The sequence below is a fragment of the Dasypus novemcinctus genome, chromosome 4, assembly GCF_030445035.2.
Source record: "Dasypus novemcinctus isolate mDasNov1 chromosome 4, mDasNov1.1.hap2, whole genome shotgun sequence".
NCBI classification, from domain to species: Eukaryota; Metazoa; Chordata; class Mammalia; order Cingulata; family Dasypodidae; genus Dasypus; species Dasypus novemcinctus.
The window spans coordinates 9,973,038-9,989,850 of NC_080676.1; the positions used below are offsets into that span (position 1 = coordinate 9,973,038).

Sequence of the window (16,813 nt, forward strand, 5' to 3'; positions counted from 1 at the left end):
TGGGCTCGGTGGCATTCCCAGCTGCAGGGGCATTACTCACACTTTTTTCTTGGGCCTCTCCCTGTCTGTGTCTCCAGTCCCTCCTGGACAATGTGTGCAGCACACACCTGGCATGGAGGGGTCTCCAACGTGGTTCCCTCAGACTACTTATATCCTTTCTCCTGTTTTGCAAGAGAGCTGCACCCTGCCTGAGGAGATTGAATGAGTTAGAATGCCAGTTTAACCTAGTTCAAATTGAGTGATTTATTAGTTGTGTGACCTTTGGGAAATTACTCTATTGTGATGTCCTTATCTTTACGTGGGAATGACAGAATTTATATTGTGATGCCTTTATCTGTTTGTGGGGATGATAGAAAAATTTACCTTACAGGGTTACTGGAAGGACTAGATGAGTTAAAACATATTAGTACAAAGAACAAGGCTTAATATTAATACAAAGTAAGTACTAAAAGTAAGTTGCCTATTATTATTTGTTATACAAATCTGCAACTGGAAGCAATTGGGTAAGATTATAAAATATTTGTAACAAAGCTTAAAGATTCGGCAAAAATTCGTTGTATGAGAAGGAAACAGAAACATAGCAAAAATAAAAATATTTTTATATTAAGAAATAAACACGGAGGGGAGACAGTTCATGCCCACATACAGATAAGGACATCACAATAGAGTAATTTCCCCAAGGTCACACAACTAATAAATTAGAATTTGATCTCACTCAATTTGAATTGGGTTAAACTGGCATTCCAACTCATCCAATCTCCACAAGATTTGATCTTAGCCCTGTTCCTTACAGATTCGTAGGCAGACAGATGTATGAGTGTGGTAATGCATCAGATGCTATGCTCAGCACTGGAGATGCAGTGATAATAAGAAACCCCCTGCACTCGGTTTAGAAGTCATACTTTGAATACTGTAGTGTAGAGAAGACACAGGAGTTGGAGTTAAAGTGGGCGGTGAATGCCTACTCCTTTTCTTGATAGCTGTGTGCTATTGGCCACTCATTTAACTTTATGATAACTGAATAGAACCACAGTAAAGTGGCAGCAACACACCCTCTTTTGCCACAGGACAAACTGCGAGTAGCTGCAGCAGACTGTGGGACAGCAATGTCATGATGTCAGCATTCTGAACATAAACAGAACTCCTACCTCTGAATTTATAACCCTGCCTTATAGTCAGACTTGGATTTGCATATTTCTGTAATAGATGTTGCAACAAAATCCTTCTTAAAAAAAAATCCTTCTAACCACAGACTCTTTGTATTTTAGGTCACTGTTTTCCTCTCACTATGCCAGAAGGACTGCTTCAAAATTGCCATATGACTTTATTGTTTGCCTTTATGTATAACCATATCCCTGTTTTTAAAGAGCATTCCGGTCTAATTGGAGAGCTAGAGCAAATACATAAGATAATCTTCAACTAGCACCTGATTAGTACCAAGTAAGGAGTATAGACAGCTCATACTATAGAAATTTAGAGCAGGTAATGGGCCCAGTGACTTGGAGTGATAACATTGTCAACACCAGTACTGAAAGAGTGGTTGAGGAGAAGAACTGATAAAAGGTTACTGGATTGTACATTTAGAAGTTCTTTGCATTTTGAGAAGCCAGTTTTAGTAGAGTAGAAGAAAAGAAACCCAGATTGCAGAAGATTGAAGAGTAAGTAGGTAAATGCAGTTTTACTTAGGAAATATACTAAAAGTAAGCTTGCCCTGCTGCTGAAAGACGTGGGCAAATTCAGGCATGTACATGTGTGGTGAGTTGGGGGAGTATGTTAATGGTATCGTGCTCTTTTCAGAAGTTTCATGATAGGAAAAATAAAAATAGAACATCTTTCTCATCATATTACCTCATCCTCTCATTGATATCTCCTTTTAAGACTCAGCTAAGGTAGACTTCTAATCCTTCTTTCTGGGTTGCATGTGTCTCTAGTACCCTTTGGCTCTGTCATGACTTTTCATACTGATTTTATAATCATCTGTTTCTAATCTCTCCATATGGACTTAAAATAAGAATAAAAATAGAAATTAGAACTTTCTCTTTTTTTTTTAAATCTGTGTATCCCAAGAAAATAGAACAGTCTTTAAGTGATGAATGAAAGATGGTAGCTCAGAGAGGGATCAGTTCAAATGGGAAAACTTATGTATGGCTTAAACAAAGGGAAAAGAGAACAGCAAAAAGGGAGAAATTAAAGCGAGAAGGGGTTTTACTCTTATCACATCAGTATTCTGGAGGATAACAGAAAAAATTATCTTTAAAAGAAAAAGTGATTAGATTAACATTGGGGAAGAAAAGAACAACTCCTCCTTAATAAGTGTTGTATAACATCGAATACATGTCAGGCTCAGTATTAGGTGTCAGATGAATAAAGTCCTGGGCATCTGTGAAAGGCTAGGTCATAAAAAAAAATGATTGTGGCAGGTGGTAGCAAGGAAAATATTCAGAACAGCTCATATGTAGAGTACATCAGGGAATCAGCAGTAACTGACATAATTGTGTTGATATAAAGAAACCTCCGATGGGCAGCAATTGTATAAAATATGCTTTGTTCCCTTTTTCTAGTTCAGGGAAGTAATGGCCTAAAATACTAGGTTTAAATAGGGAAGTCATGGTGAAATTCATTTCAAATTCAGTTTACCAGCACATCTTTAAGAACTTAGTTTCTTCAGAGGTAGAGACTTGTAGGGACCTTTAAAATATATAATATATATATTACATAATATACTATATATATAGTATATGTAAAAAATAATACATATTATATATAATGGAATCTCCTATATTCCATTGAAAATATTTTCTGAATAACCTTAATTCAGGTGTTTAACTATGTGATAAATATATTATAAAGGTCATATCATAAAGATCACAGCCTGATCTTCTCTTCCTGTTTATATTCACTGCCTATTTTAAGTGTAGTGATACTAAAATTAAGGAACTTCAACCAAAAACTAAGCTAAAGCTTTTCAGTGTATAAAATTTCCTGGTTATGTCTGTCTTTTGATGGAAGACATTATTTACTTGAATCCCCAAAATAAAGGATGTTCCATATCATGACAGAGGAGTTGGTTATGCAGATATATGCATTGGTAAAAACTCATCAGGCTATATATTTAAGATCTGTTCGTGTCACTATATGTTAATTATACCTTAATTTGAAAGGGAAAAAAAGGAGCTAAGACATACAAGGGAATACTGTTTAGTCAAATTTTTTCACATTTATTTCTTTCAAGTAGACAGGCCTGAAAGACCTCTTGGATGATAGATTTAAATAGTTACCCTTTTGTAAGATCCCACATGAACCACTCATTTCTGAAGGTGAATTTAGTTCTTTGTTTCATGGTGAAAAGTGTTGATTGTAGACATCACAAAGATTTTTGAAAATGCTTAGAGGTGTGTTGAGCACAGAAAATTTGGAAACTGCCATTTGAAATTATTATGTAGAAAAAAGTAGGTGCCATTAACATTCTAAAAGTGAATATAACTTGTCAGTCAGTCCAAGCTGCCATACTGTATAAAATAATTTACAGTAATTGATAACATGATGGCTTTCTAAAGTAACATATCATTAAATATAATTATTTTGGAATTGTGAATTATATGTGGCTTTTTTGGTGTCTTAATTCCTTACTCCAGTGAGTAGTGCCTAAGACATTAGCTAGATTTTATCTATATTGGTGGTTTGAAGTAAAATATTTAGTAACTTTTATAGGGCACTGTAGCCTTACTCTTCTTTTGATACAAAGTTTATTTCTTGAGAGCTTAATAGTAGTTTTCTATCTTTTTATATTCTTTAGGATGCACAGACAATTAGAACATTAACTCTCATCTCAAAAACTATTCAAACTTTAGGAAGCTGGGGAAGTCTGTCCAAGAGCAAGGTATGTTTTCACATTTTTGTTTTGTTTTCACACTTCTACATGTGGTTATATCCTACGATCCTTTTCCCCTCACTTGCAACCTTCCAAAATTAAAAATAAAACATTAAAAAATATATATACAGACTCAGTAGTAGACTTTCAGATACCTTTTATATCTTAGTCACTTATTTAAGAGGATAGTTTGATTTCAGCTAATACAGCTAAGAGGGAGAGAAAGTTTAGTAAGATTATGTACTAGCAGTCTATCTCATTATCTATGTCATGATTATCTAACAGCTATTGAAAGATGTCTTTGGCTCCAAGCTGCATAACTCTTGAAATATGTTATTGAATCCTTTTAGGCCAATTTTCAGCTTGAAAATACGAACTATATTCTTTATTTTCTACTTAACATATGTAAATTCTTTATTTTTTTCCTTAGTCAAGTTTCAAAGAGACATTCATGTGTGAATTTTTCAAAATGTTTCAAGAGGAAGGATATATTATAGCAGTTAAAAAGGTATGATCTTTTTATTCTGGAAATATTAAACATTTATTTTCCTATATCATTTGAGGAAATAAATACTGTCTAGAACACCCAGAATGCAAAAAATAGATATCTTTCCTTGAATTATTTTCTCCAGCCCCTTCACATTTCATATGATTCCTAGAATTCAATTCCTAATTAGAAAATAATGTTTGAACTGTCCATCACATATAAAAAAGCTATCTTTTTCTTCCTTTCTCCTCCCAGACAGCCCTGAAAACAAGTATTAGAAACAGCTACTGTTGTCACTGTCCAAACATCACAAATTACAAATGTCTAGGGCAGGGTTTCTCAACAACAGCACTCGGACATTTTAGGCTGGATACCTTTTTTTTTTTTTGGTACTGGGGCCTGGGAATCAACCGAGGACCTCATTTGTGGGAAACCAGTGCTCAGCCACTGAGCCACATCAGTTCCCCTGAGTTGTTTTTTTCGTTTGCTTGCTTGTTGTCTGTTCTTCTGTTTTTTTAGGAGGTAGCAGGGACCTAACCCGGGACCTTCCACATAGGAAACAGGCTCTAAACTGCTTGAGCCACATCTGCTCCCTGGATGACTCTTGATTGTCAGAGGCTATCCTGTTCTTTGTAAGAACTTTAGCAACATCCCTGGCCTCTTCTATTATATGCCAGTAGCAAGCGCCCAGTTGAGACATCCAAAAATGTCTACAGACATTGCCAGATGTCCCTCGAGGAGCAAAATTACCTCCAGTTGAAATTTATTGTTCTTGGGGTGAAGGCTTAATATGGTGCCTGACATATACTTGGAACTTAATTGCCTTCATAAAAAATATGTAAATTATTGAGCAATTTATAAACATTATAGGTTTATGGTTATAACCTGAGGAACATTACTATAAAATAAAATTTACTGCAGCCTACATTATTTAATATCCTAATGTGAGGTCTGCAACATAACAAAAAGTAGCTATATTGAGAAGTTGTGAATGTTTTAAGTTCTTTAATTTCTTGAGTCTTTAGTCTTGAATCATTTAAACAAAGTGTAATATTTTAAAGCCCTAAAAACTTGTAAAGAAAAATTACTTTGAAGTACATCTAAATAGGACTTGAAGGAAGTACTGTCATCACATTTCTAACTTAGTGAACCCAGATTAGCAAGACCAAATTTTAAAGGCTTCATTCGATTTCTGTAGCATGATTGGTAGTTGACTGATAAGAGTATATTTTGTCAAAGTGTATGTTTGAGCTTTTTTTTTTTTTTTTTTTTAAGTACTTTCGAGAAGAATAAGAAGTAGGTGTAGCTCAGTGGTTGAGCTGCTTCGCACATATGAGGTACCAGATTCAATCCCTGGTACCTCCTGAAAAATAAAATAAAAAATTGCAGGAACTTAGTAAGTGAAAATGATGGTCTAAAAAATTACAGACATTTGGAATTTTTTTCACTTAGAATAATAGGCTAACCAAAAAATTTCAAGCAATCATTGAAGACTTTTAAGGAGAAAGTCTTTCAACAGAAAAGGCAAAGAAAAAGCTGCCCTTTTATTTTTAAGGCATTGTTGAAACATTTGTGGGACAGTGTAGGCAGACTTTTGTTGGCATGATTATAGTGTATTGTCTTTTGTTTTTAGGTTGTTTTTCCATGTTTTATAACCTAGGCTACAGTATCATCTGATTTTTTTTCCTGATAAAATCGGAATGTGTAGAGCTGGTAATGTCAGTGAAGAAAGGATTGAAAGGTGCCAGGAGTTGAGTCTGTTCCTGCTGTGCCCTGAGCTACCCACTTACATTCTCACAGACAGTCTATATTCCTCCTGTCTCATATTTGGTTCTAGGCTTCTAAAGTGGCATAGGGTCTTTTACCCTGATTTACTAGTCTTCTTTACCATTTACTAGTTAAGTCTGGATACGTACAGTGCTAGAAATTGCAAACACGAAGCCCAGTTTCTTATTTCCTGCTGGCACTGTAACTCATGACTTTGACCACTGCACCAGAAGAAAATACTGACTACTAGACTACTCCCAAGTGCAGGAAGGGTAGCCTAGATAGTTCTGTAATAGGGAGACTATATATTTTAATATCCAGACCAGGACCCTTCTGAGAGTGAAAATAAGTGCTATGAATGATTATGCTGGGATATCAGCTATAGACTGAGATGATCCTGAGAAAAATAGAACCTATAGTCATGCTGCCTATAGTCTGTCATAATTATTGTTTTCTCTCACTATATATCTGTATTTACCTCACAGTTCCTTAGAAATATAATTAACAAGTAATGTAACTATTTTATCAAATAGTATTTTTAATAAAACAGGCAAATACTAAGAAAAGAAATATTCCGATAACTCTGTTACATTCCATTAGTGGATGGCCCCTGTGGGAGGACTAAAGATATGATAGGGCACCTTTCAGTTCCTTTGGATACCTATTCTTTAGTCACCCACATATAATGTAAAAGGCACTCTGTTCTTGTCTTTTCACATACCAAGATTTCCTTCTCACAAACTAGAAGTTAACATTCCATTGGAAAACCTCCGAAGTGTGGGTTCCGATGAACAGTCTACATACAGCCAGTCTAGAGAAAATAGCTGTGCCCACAGATTCTACTTTAGATTAAGCACTGATCCCTCAGTGTCATCTGTTTTGGAATGTAGGTGTGCTTGTTTCTTTTTAAGCCTTAAAGAGGGCAATATAGAAGGAAAGAGCAAGGAAATTCAGAACTTCTCTGAGTTTCTGATACTCAGCTGAGGAACTAAGCAAATGGATAGTTTATTTAGGAGGCAAAATAGGATTCCTCACTAAGAACAAGAATTGTTCCTTGAATTACGTATTTAAAGCTTTCCCATGAAAAGACAGCCACGTGTGAAGAAGCCCTTGACCAGCCTCAGTGGCATATTCATGAAGCTCAGTGTTCTTCATCGAGTGACTTCCAGTTGCTAGAGATGGATTTCCAGATTTCTTCAGCCACTTCAGACCCCTCTTTTCCTACATGGTGTACTTTCACTATAGGAAGTTTACAAATTGTGATTAAATTCCCAAGTTAGCCAAGAGTACCCAGTTACACTTCAGTCATAACTATGAAATGCCACCTTTCAGGGCTGAAATCAATTACGTATAGTAGGAGTTGGCAGACTCTTTTCCGTAAAAGGCCAGAGAATAAACATTTTTGGCTTTGCTGGCCACATAAGTTCTCTGCCTCATACTCTTCTTTGTTTTCGTTTTTACAACTCTTTAAAATGTAAAAGCTATTCCTAACTTGCAGGCCTCACAAAAACAAGCTGCAGGTCAGATTTGGCCCATGGGGCCATAGTTTGCTTATCTCTGACCTATAATTTATTTTCACAATCCTATATCTAAAATCTTTGGGACCAGAAATGTTTCAGAATTTATTTTTCACAGTTTAGCAAAGTAATTGGTATATACCATATGTTATGTAACACCCCCAGTGGGTGTTGAGTAACATCCCATAATCAAACATGAATGTTTCCATAGCACAGTTTATGAATATTCACACTAAGCAGGATAAATATAGACTGTAAAATAACCTGACATCAGTTCAGTCAAGTCATACCCCTAATGAGTTCATTACAAGTAAAAAACCAAACAAAGCGAAAAACCCTTTGTATTCAGAGCTTTATGGATTTCAGAATTGCAATTAATGGATTGTAGACTTGAATTATTTCCACAGAGATGTATATCCTGCGTCTTAAGTAACTTGAAAACAAACTTTTTAGAATATTTATCCTTCATAAATTAGGGGCTTAATCTACAATTAAATATGTATTTTGTTTTATAAATTATTATGTATGTTCTTTAGCAATGAAGAACTTCACAATAAGATCAGTGGCATTTAAGGTAAACTGAATTTTCCTGTGATATACTTTCTCATAGTTTAATATTTGCCCATTTCTCCATTTAGTTCCTGGATGAAATTTCATCTACTGAAACTAAAGTTTCCAGTGGTACAAGTGAACCTGTGCATCTGAAAGAAGGGTAATTTAATGAAATTACGGTCATATTTCAGTATAGGCATTAAGAAGTACAAAGAGCATAGGTCTAGAGTAAGGAAATCTAGATTTTTGATCTGTACTAGAAAAGCCTAACCAGTCAAATAAATCACCCTCATTATGCTATAAATTTCATCTATAAGGTAAACATTATGTCACCTGGCCATGACTCCCAGTCCATATAGTCCCAGAATTGTTTTGAAAATACAGTGAGATTATGAGTATTAGAATATTTTGAAAAAGTAACAGCATTATTCAGTTTTAGAATGTTAGAGCAGAGTATTACTATCGGAAGTGAGGGGGGAAGATCACTCATTTTGATCTCTTTTTTTGGTTCTAGGTAACACAATTGTAAATATTGAATTAAAGAATATTCTTTAGTATGGCTAAAATAAATGCAAGAATCATAGTGAATGGATTTTCATAGTCTTGATAGACATAATTTTTTATCTAACTTTTAATTAAAGTTTTAAAGGTCAATTTTTTGTTTTGGAGTAACTATTTTAATCTTTGTAACTAAATGGTTGCATCTGTTGTTTTGGCAGTGAGATGTATAAAAGAGCTCAGGGAAGAACTCGGATTGGAAAAAAGAATTTCAAGAAACGGTGGTTCTGTTTAACAAGCAGAGAGCTTACCTACCACAAACAGCCAGGTAGTTGTAGTTATACTTTATTGTGGAGTCTTTTCCTGGTTTTCAGTGAAGATTTCTTTTCTGATTCTTACTATGACTCTAGTGAATCCTTTCACTAATATAGTTAATAGTTTCTCGTAGTCATAAACAACATATTAAGAATGTAATATTGGCAAGTAACACCATGTAATTACATTTTTCTCATTAAATTTCTTGTGTTGTTAATAATGATGTATCCATAGAATGCTGTTTTCTGAAGTATCCCTGGTAAATCCCTGCAACAGTTAGACCCCTTATAACTTGGGGGTTTAGCTCTCAGAGTCAAATTAGTAAGAATTGATACCTAATAAATGAGAATATTCTAAGTGGTTTGCTGGAAAATATCAATTCAGAAGCCCCGCAGTCATACTATAGATTTTGATCCCTCACACTTATCAGATTCCCCTTAAGTTTACTCCATTGGGTTAAAGCGTTATTCACAGAAAGCCATTAGCATCTGATGTTTTGGCAAGAATAAATTACTTAGGTATCTAGATCATATTTCATATATGGTAGAATCCCTTTTATCCAAAGTGATCAGGATCCAAAGATGTTCACTTACTCAACAAGGTCACTTTCTGAATCATTGAAAAACAAACAAATGAAACACAAAGTTGCATGTGTATCATCAACATTTGTGTATATTTGTTTACCAGTTGTCTGTTAGAGAGCCAAGTACCTTTCCTTTTAATATGGATCTATAGATCAGATTTCCCCTTGGTCTTTCTTGTGTAAACATACCCATAATGCATCAGTTTTCAGAATGATTTATCTAAAATGATGCTAAACTTAGATATATGTAATCTAAGTACAGAATCCTTTTGGATTTTCATGATAGTCAGCCTAATCTTTACAGCTGCCTCACCCCCACATAAACCAACTTTGTGTATGTGCATCTCCTTTTTAAAAACTTTTCAGAGCATTTACCTGAATTTTGAATAAATAATAAGCCTCTTGGCTTAAATTAAAAATACAACAAAGAAAACTGGCATTAATAGGTTTGGGAACAAACCCAACTGTTGTGGTAAGCAAAGCAACCTAAGCAAGTGAAAATGAAGAGTCCAGGCTTAATAGAGAGTAGCCAAGCAACCACAAGCGTTCACCGTTCCGTGAGCACCACTTAGTGTGCTTTACCAAGTGGAGAGTCTCAGTTAATCCCTCAAGTCTGTTAGGTAAAGAACTGTTAATAGAGCTTCTGCTATAAATTTTAGAATGGTAAGAAAAATAACAGATCTAGGGTGCTTTCAAAAGAATGTATATTCAGTTAAGTAGCATGTTTCAGTGGAGATTCTTGGAAGAATAGAGTGATAAAAATTTTTTTGTTTAAGAAGTCATATGCATTATATATTTAGGTACCAAGATAATTTGTTATGGCATGTAAATATTCAAATGACTTAAGATCAGTAGGCTATGTACTTGCCCTTGCAGACATTTTAAAGCTAAGCATATTTTGAATGTTGGAGAAGTTAAAATTTACAGTGAATATTATTAAGTGATCTCACCTATGTCAAGCAAGATTTTAAAAATAGCTGTAATGATATGCTGATTATGTTTCCATTAATGGTACAGTTAGATCAAATTTAAGGTAGTTATTCTCCATGAATAGATGAGTTATTTGTTCCCTGTTTTCTAATCTAAACCAGTATTCTGAAATCTTTTTGGTTCATAGTCTTCTTCAAGGACTCTTTTCCTGAGAAAAATGCACATGCAAACATAGACACAAAATTTTGCATATAATTTCAGGGAGTTCAGACACCCGAAGGCAATCCACAGTTCTCAAGTTAAAAGAACTCTATTCTAGCCAATGATCTTGAGGATAAAATTCTGTAGAATTGATTAAGCTATTATTCTAGGTATAAAAGTGACAGATTCTTTAGAAGATACATTGTTTTCAGGCCTTTAGAAATTTAACATGTTGGAGTAATAATATTGGATGAATGAGGTCTGTTAAATGAGATTTCAGAATTATTTACTAAAGCCTACAGTTTGACACATCCATAATTTTTGTTTTAACCATTTTGATGGATTTTTCTAAAATGTATTACATGCTTCCCTGCCTTCTAAAAAAAAAGAGTTCACTGAACGTAAGTTAACGTTTTCCGGATGACTTGGGGGGGGGCTGTCATTGATAATAATAGTTATCATATGGTATCTTGATTTAGTGATTTTTCAGAGCTGCTTAAAGTATGTGCAACTGTTTACTCCCCAGCTCAATGCCTTGGAGTGTGTATGTGTTGTGTTCCTGTGTTTGCTTTATACAGTTTCTCTCTCTCCCCTTTATGGCCTGTCACCTTAAATTTCTTGTACAGCCACCTCCACCCCAGTCAGTCACCTCCATTTTTTACTGGAAATGTATTATGAGTGAGGATGCAGGTACTGTGCTGGCTGAAGTTATGTTTAAGTTTAAAAGGCTTTGAGTGAAGACTTCAGGACTTCCTCCTATGAATGGAATACACTGCTATGCATTCTCTGTTTTGTTGTTCAGCAAAATGTTTTGCTTACCTTCTCTTTCCTTGCTTTTTTCTGGATAGCCAAGACTGCTAGTTAAATAGTCTGCTGCTACACTACGCAACTTTGTTGTCTGAAGCAGTGCCTCTCCAATTTGCTGTAATGTAACTCTATAAATTGAATCCATTTCACTGTCCTCCTGCTGGACACTAGTATTCTGAATCAAGTATTTCTATCACATAGATTAAAATAATGTTCTTTCCTGCTTCAAAGGAAAAGGAATTAATAGAATGTTTCTCAGTTTTAAGAATTTCTTTATAATTAAATTTTTGATGCCTGCTTATCTAAGTGCCAACATGGAATAGTGAGCATCTAATCTTCAATACAACTAAGAATATGTGGCAGGGCACTTTATCAGCTGTCAGTCATGTTTGCTTTGACTTTTTTATGGCTCTTTATGCTTGTGATTATGATTTTATATTGCTATATTATAATGTCATTTTTTACAAATAAAATTTCTTCGAGTCATGTGCTGGAAACAAGTTACTGATGTTCTAGCCTCTTCCTGCTCTTCCAGCCTCATGTTCTGCTTTCTCCATAAGCTTCAAACTAGTTCTTGCAATTCCTTTAATTTGTGCTCTTTTACATTCATGCTTTTGCACATGCTCTATCTAGAAATCCCTTTTTTCCTTCATCACCTGTATAATCTGTTGTCCTTTAAGCCTCAGATCAGGTTCCACCTCTTTATGGATACCCCAATTTGGCTATTTCTTTTTACAATTATATTTCTTTAGCACCTTAGAGAAGGTGCTGTGTGGTCATTACTTCCGTCTTTCTCTTCCTCTAGCCTTTACCATACTCCGTGGGAGGGACTGTGTTTTTACTTACAGGCTTAGTAAATGTTTTTAATTAATGGTGTTCTTCTGAGAGCACCATGTCTTCCAGATATATTTCTATCCAAATTACTTGAAGATCCACTGCACTAGATTTCCCTATTTTCCACAAAGCATGCTAGATTGCTAACAAATGCACCTTTGAAATCTCATTCTATATTCCCCAAGCTTGATTAGAATGGGGGACCTATTATACAGAGATACAGCTTACACAACTTCTATGTGATATCATTTGTTTTAGTTCATATACCCTGTGGACAATATAAAAGAAACTTACATAATGTTTTACACATAAATGCTCAATACATTTAGGTTGATGTGCTCATATTTTCATACACAGGACTCTGCAGCGTTTTCTTTGATAGCTTAAGAACAATATATCATTGATTCAACCACGCATTCATTCAGTATATTTTATTGGGAGCCTACTATGTGTCAGACATATCCTAGGCTCTAGATGAAGGAGTGAGCTGTTTGGTTATTTGGGGTAACAGTGTCACAGACATAGTAATCATGCCATGGCTGGAGTGTTTAAGAGATAAAAGGAAACTTGTGGCTGGGGAAAAAAGCTTTAAGTGGATGAGTTATAGGAACTGAGGTCAAAAAGATCTTGAAGGGGCTAGATATTATAGAACTTTGTGGGCTACTATAAGGCTTTATTCTGAGGAAGATAAAAAAATCAGAGTTTTAAGTATAGGAGTGACAATGTTTGTTTTGGGAGGTACCGGGGTATGAACCCACGACCTCATACATGGGAAGCAGGCACTCAACCACTAAGCTACATCCCCTCCCCAGTGAGAGTTGTTTTTTTTTCATTTGTTTGTTTTGCTTTTAGGAGGTACTGGGGATCATACCTGAGACCTTGTACATGGGACGCAGACACTTAACCACTTGAGCTACATCTTCTCCCCATGGCTTATGTCGTAATAGGATCATTAATGCCATGTGGAGTGCTGTGGAGGATTATGGGGAATAGAACAAGGGGGACAAAGAGATCCTCTTGCAACAACCTGGATTAATAACCTTGAAAGGCACGTTGAATGATTAAGCCAGATACAATAGGACAAATATCGTATGTTTCCACTAATATGAAATATCTAGACTAAACAAATTCTTAAATACAAAAGTAGTTTAGAGGTTACCAGGGCTGGGGGAAGGGGGCAGGAATGAGTTAAAGTAATTAATACTACTGAATTGTATACCTAAAATGGTTAAAATGGGAAACCGTGTATATATGTGTTAACACAATTTAAAAAGTTAATTTTTACAAAGAGGCTATTGCAGGAACATGGGAGAGAAGACGATGGCTTGAAATAGTTGGTAGCAGCGGAAATGGTGAAAGGGGTTCACATTCTGGATCTGTTTTGAAGATTGTACTCATAGGACTTGCGAGACAATTGGATATCAGCAGTAAAAGAGGCAAGCTAAGGATAACTCCAAGGATTTGGGCCTGAGCAACTGAAAAGATAAATTTTCCCTTTTAAAAAGAGATACATGAAGAGTTCTGGTAATGGTAGAGAAGTCTGTATTAGATTAACCCCCTCAGAAATAAGAATTATAAACTTAGGACAGAATATATAAAACAGCTCTTTGAAGGATTTGACCCTTGAAAGACAGAAACCATGCTGGGTGAGATTTATGTTTATACAGCTTTTACCCTGAAAGCACTCCCAGAAGGTGTAATGTGAGGTGGCTAAAATTCAAACAGAAAGCCAAAGTTTATTGGTTTCAGGTGTCAGTGCTGTCAGAAAGGCTAGAAATTGAGACACATGGAACAGGGTGCTCTCCAATCTGCATGTCACCACTCTTGAAATTCTTAGCTGACTCTTGAATTTCTCATGCAAGAGGGAACTCCAGAGGGGCTAGGAAAAAGCAGTAACTGAAAGATTAAAAGAGATGAGCAGAGAGTTCAGTCTCTGCCTTTCTCAGAGGAGACAGTTTAGAATTTTAATTCTGCCAACTTAGAAGGACTAAGTAAATACCTTGACATTTTCATTGAAATCTCAAAAGGTCTATGACCAAAGAGTAAAAGCTATGTCCTAGCATTAAGAATTCATCCTAAGACTAACTAAGGACAAAACCAAAACAACTTTCCTAACAAAGTATAAACCAAGCATGAAAGTGATGAGCCAGTAATATACTCATTCAAGGGTAGGTAATCGAAAGTCTTTACAATGTTTTATCTGTAATATCTAGTATACTGGAAACAATAACAAGCTTGAGAAGAAACAAAATATGGTCAAGTAAAAAGCAATTAATAGAAATAGACCCCTAGATCATCCATATGTTAGAATTAACAAGCATGGACTTTAAAGCAACTATTGTAACTATATCAGGACTTAATGGAAAAGATAGTCATAGTGAGTAAAGAGTTGGGGCATCTCAGCCAAAAAAGGGAAAGAAGAAACAACTGAAGAAGAAACTATAAAAAGCAATCAAGTAGAAAGTATAGAATTAAGAAGTATGATATGTGAAATAAAATCATTGGATGGACTTAAAAACAGATTGAGGATATCTCAAGAGTCACTGAATTTGAAGATCGATCAATGGAAATTATCCAATCTAGGAACACAGAAAAAAGATTTTAAAAACAAACAAGAGACCTCTGATTTGTGGAACAGGCAGTCTAACATATGCATGGATGGTGTCCCTAAGGGGGCCTAGAGAAAGAGTGGGACAGAAAAAATATTTGAAGAAATAATGGCATAAAATTTCCCAAATTTGGTGAAAAACATTATGTTACAGATCCAAGAAGCCCAGTGAATGACAATCACAATACAAAGAAAACCACATTAGACACATAATAAACCAATGATAAAGAGAAAATCCTGAAAACAGAGGAACAAAAGACAAATTACAGACGAACAACTGTACAATTGACAGCTAACTTCTCATAAGAAACAAAGCCAAAAGATGTTTGCCATATGAGAAGTCCTGGGTTTGGTTCTCAGGGCCTCCTGGTGAAGGCAAACTGGCCTGCGTGGTGAACCGGCCTGCTCAGTAAGCTGAAGCAACAAGATGATGCGACGAAAAAGAGACAAAGAGGAAAGATGATGAGAGAGACAACAAATGAGGGAGCTGAGGTGGCTCAAGCAATTGAGTGCCTCTTTGCCATGTGGAAGGTCCCAGGATCAGTTCCTTGTACCTGCTAAAGCGAAGAAGAGAAGTGAAAAGACAAGCAGACACAGAAGAACACGAATTGAATGGACACAGAGAGTAGACAGTACAAGTGGCGGGGGGAGGGGGGGCGGATAAATAAAATATATCCTTAAAAATAAAGTGATAATGCTCTTCACCCAGAATTCCAGTGAAAATATCCTTCAAACATGAAAATATTCTTCAGATCAGGGGTTCTGGACCGTTTTTCTTCTACAGACCCCTTTGCCAGTCAGGTGAAAACCACAGACCCCTTCTCAGAATGTAGCGGCAGATAGTTTTCTAACACTCACCCAGCATCAGGTCTAACAACTACCATAATTTCAAAGTATGGCGAGCATAAGCAATTTTTTGAGATATCCAACAACTGTAATGTGATAAAGTTTTATGACACTCAACTAGCATCGGGTCTAACAACTACCGTAATTTTGAAGTAAAGATGAGTATAAGTGATTTTTTGAGATATTCAATGACTGTAATGTGATATGAAATGATTACTACTGTAATTTATTGCATGCATTCATAAGTAAAGGAAATGCTAGATTTCAGTTGGTGGTCAGAGAAAATAAAGATAATTTGATTTTTTTCAATTCAAGCTCAGGGATTCCCTAAAATCTTTCCATGGACCCCCAGCCATGGACCCTGGTTAAAAACCCCTGCTTCAGATTGTTGTGGAATTTAAGAGAAGTTCAATTATTTGAGTATAGAGAGGCCAGGACTCAGGAATGATTTTGAGAAGGAAAAATGGTTTATTGACGGCCGGCCGGACTCGGGAGCTTTCAGTTTGAATCCCGAGCCCCGAACAAGATTTTCAAACGTCTTTTATACAGAGAGGAAAGGCCAAATCGTCCCTTTGTTTCAGTTCTCAATAGGCTTCAATTAGCATATATCTCTTCCACATCTTAGGTAAGCTTTTAGCAAGGACTCCAGACATTTTAGATAAGCCTTGGTTTTTGCATTTCCCCTAAATACTTAAAGTTTATAGCCCTTGCTTTGTTAAACATTTCCTGGGACTGGAGCCTGCTGGTCCCTAAGAGCAGGACTGCAGCCTCTTACCGTTTCACACCCACAAGTCAAACAACTTAGTTATCTCTGAAGAGACAAAGAGCCTTCCACCCATAGCCCACATCATTCCCCCCTTTGTCAAAGTTTACTTGCTAAGCTTTGGCATAATTATTGTTGTAGCTATGAGGTGGATGACTGTTTGTTGTCTTGACTGATTATTTATCAGTCTTTAGTACAGCATCAAGGACCGTTTTTAGAAGTTTAGAACTTTTC

At 35.7% G+C, this 16,813-nt stretch overlaps 1 protein-coding gene across 3 annotated transcripts in view; it reads left to right on the plus strand.

The window, feature by feature from the left end:
- The window catches only part of RASA2 (RAS p21 protein activator 2), a 136,630-nt gene that overhangs the window by 98,243 nt on the left and 21,574 nt on the right, over window positions 1-16,813 (plus strand). For 2 of the 3 annotated variants that reach the window (XM_058295088.2, XM_058295090.2), the window contains exons 16-19: window positions 3,797-3,880; window positions 4,302-4,379; window positions 8,281-8,354; window positions 8,914-9,023. In XM_058295088.2, the coding sequence (XP_058151071.1) occupies window positions 3,797-3,880; window positions 4,302-4,379; window positions 8,281-8,354; window positions 8,914-9,023 (346 nt within the window). The remainder of the gene's footprint in view (window positions 1-3,796; window positions 3,881-4,301; window positions 4,380-8,280; window positions 8,355-8,913; window positions 9,024-16,813) is intronic. The other variant, XM_058295089.1, reaches the window with a different exon arrangement.